We start from the raw sequence: 1,348 nt of genomic DNA, 5'->3' as shown, positions 1-1,348 counted from the left end.
AATTATCTAAGAGAGGGTTAGGTTTACAAGGTTGTGCAAGAAGAACTTCCCAAAGGCAGGGAGCACGTGCGCGAGGTTTAACAATTCAGAAAAGTAAATTGGTATGCCTCGGTGTTTTAAGGCAACTCACAGTAGAAGGTCCCAGAAAATATAGTGTATCTTAATGCCCTCATTTGCCGAAGCCCCATGCGGTCCCAGCGCCGTACATGTTGCACCTTTGTTTTACAATGTTAAGATTGTTTTTAACTGAAAATATTAAGGTGCACTTGTATGGGTATGTTGAGGGCCCGATGATTGCGAAGGACTTTTGATGGGCCAAAGGACCACAAATGCAGCATTGTACTAGACGCATTGAGTTAGTAGAAATAGAAATGGAAGAAGCACATGTCTTCCTACCTGGTTTAATCAGGATGAAGTGTGTTAGTCCAATAGGCAAAGAAATGAGGTTGAAGGCGAAAATGTAGGCAAGAGTGACACCTCTCATCTTATTATTCTGCTTTGGGTTCAAAACAGCAAACACTGGAAGCAAAGAGGAGCAAACAGATTCACGGATTAATCAAGAAATTGAATCTTACCTGTGATAATATAGGCTACAATATTTGGTAGGATGGTGACTTGAAGAAAACAAATGCACAGTCCACCCGGAAGGCCTGAATGATTGGAAAAAAGACGGATATGATTGAATGCATGAGTAGTAGTCCTGGGGGATGATAAAATCACCTAGCCGTATTTTGCCTTGTTCATTCAAGCTAGCCCTCTGGAGGGCGAAGCTAACACCAAATTCGATTACGACCACATTAATTGTAGTAATAATGATTCACTTGTAAACAAAGACCTTAAGAAATGTTGAAACGCCATTGTAGAATCTCCACTTTTGCTAATTGACCTTTCCATTTGTCCTCTTAACAGATCGTTGGCTCTCCGACACAGAGTGAGCGGTTGAAGCCCATAAGTGAGTAGTCGTTTGGCATAACCAACCACTCTGCAGGCACATGTGGCTGCTATCTAGCATGAACAGCTTAGGCTCAGTTAATGCGATGCTATTTAAAGAATCCAGAGGCTGACTGGAATAAAACTGTTGTTACGCAGCAAGAGGTTGTAGTCGCCTATTAACGTTAAAATCTAATGGGTACTAAAAGCATAAGATTAAAATGGTTTCATTTGAAATGACGATCCCACTACCAGTAACTGACGTCACGTAAAAGTAAAATAAGAGTTAATTCACCATTTGAATTTCCAATTCAGACAACTTGTTACTTTTCTATGATGACACATGGTATGGCAATTACTGTCTGTAGTCCCCTGGAGGAATTAAAGGTCTGGGAAAGCAAAACGTGATGACGTCTGT

General features: G+C 40.9%; 1 protein-coding gene across 1 annotated transcript in view; it reads right to left on the bottom strand. All coding sequences in view use genetic code 11, as the record gives it.

The window, feature by feature from the left end:
- EGR_10326 (hypothetical protein) overlaps positions 1 to 1,348 on the bottom strand; it is a gene marked incomplete at both ends in the record, with an annotated part of 5,400 nt that overhangs the window by 2,720 nt on the left and 1,332 nt on the right. Inside the window, 2 exons of the mRNA XM_024499575.1 lie at positions 397 to 519; positions 576 to 650. Coding sequence (XP_024346015.1) covers positions 397 to 519; positions 576 to 650 — 198 coding nt within the window. The remainder of the gene's footprint in view (positions 1 to 396; positions 520 to 575; positions 651 to 1,348) is intronic.

This window comes from Echinococcus granulosus (assembly GCF_000524195.1).
Source record: "Echinococcus granulosus chromosome Unknown EG_S00209, whole genome shotgun sequence".
In the NCBI taxonomy this organism is placed as follows: Eukaryota; Metazoa; Platyhelminthes; class Cestoda; order Cyclophyllidea; family Taeniidae; genus Echinococcus; species Echinococcus granulosus.
Note: the sequence above shows the minus strand (reverse complement) of the source record. Positions and strands in the feature narration are given on the sequence as shown.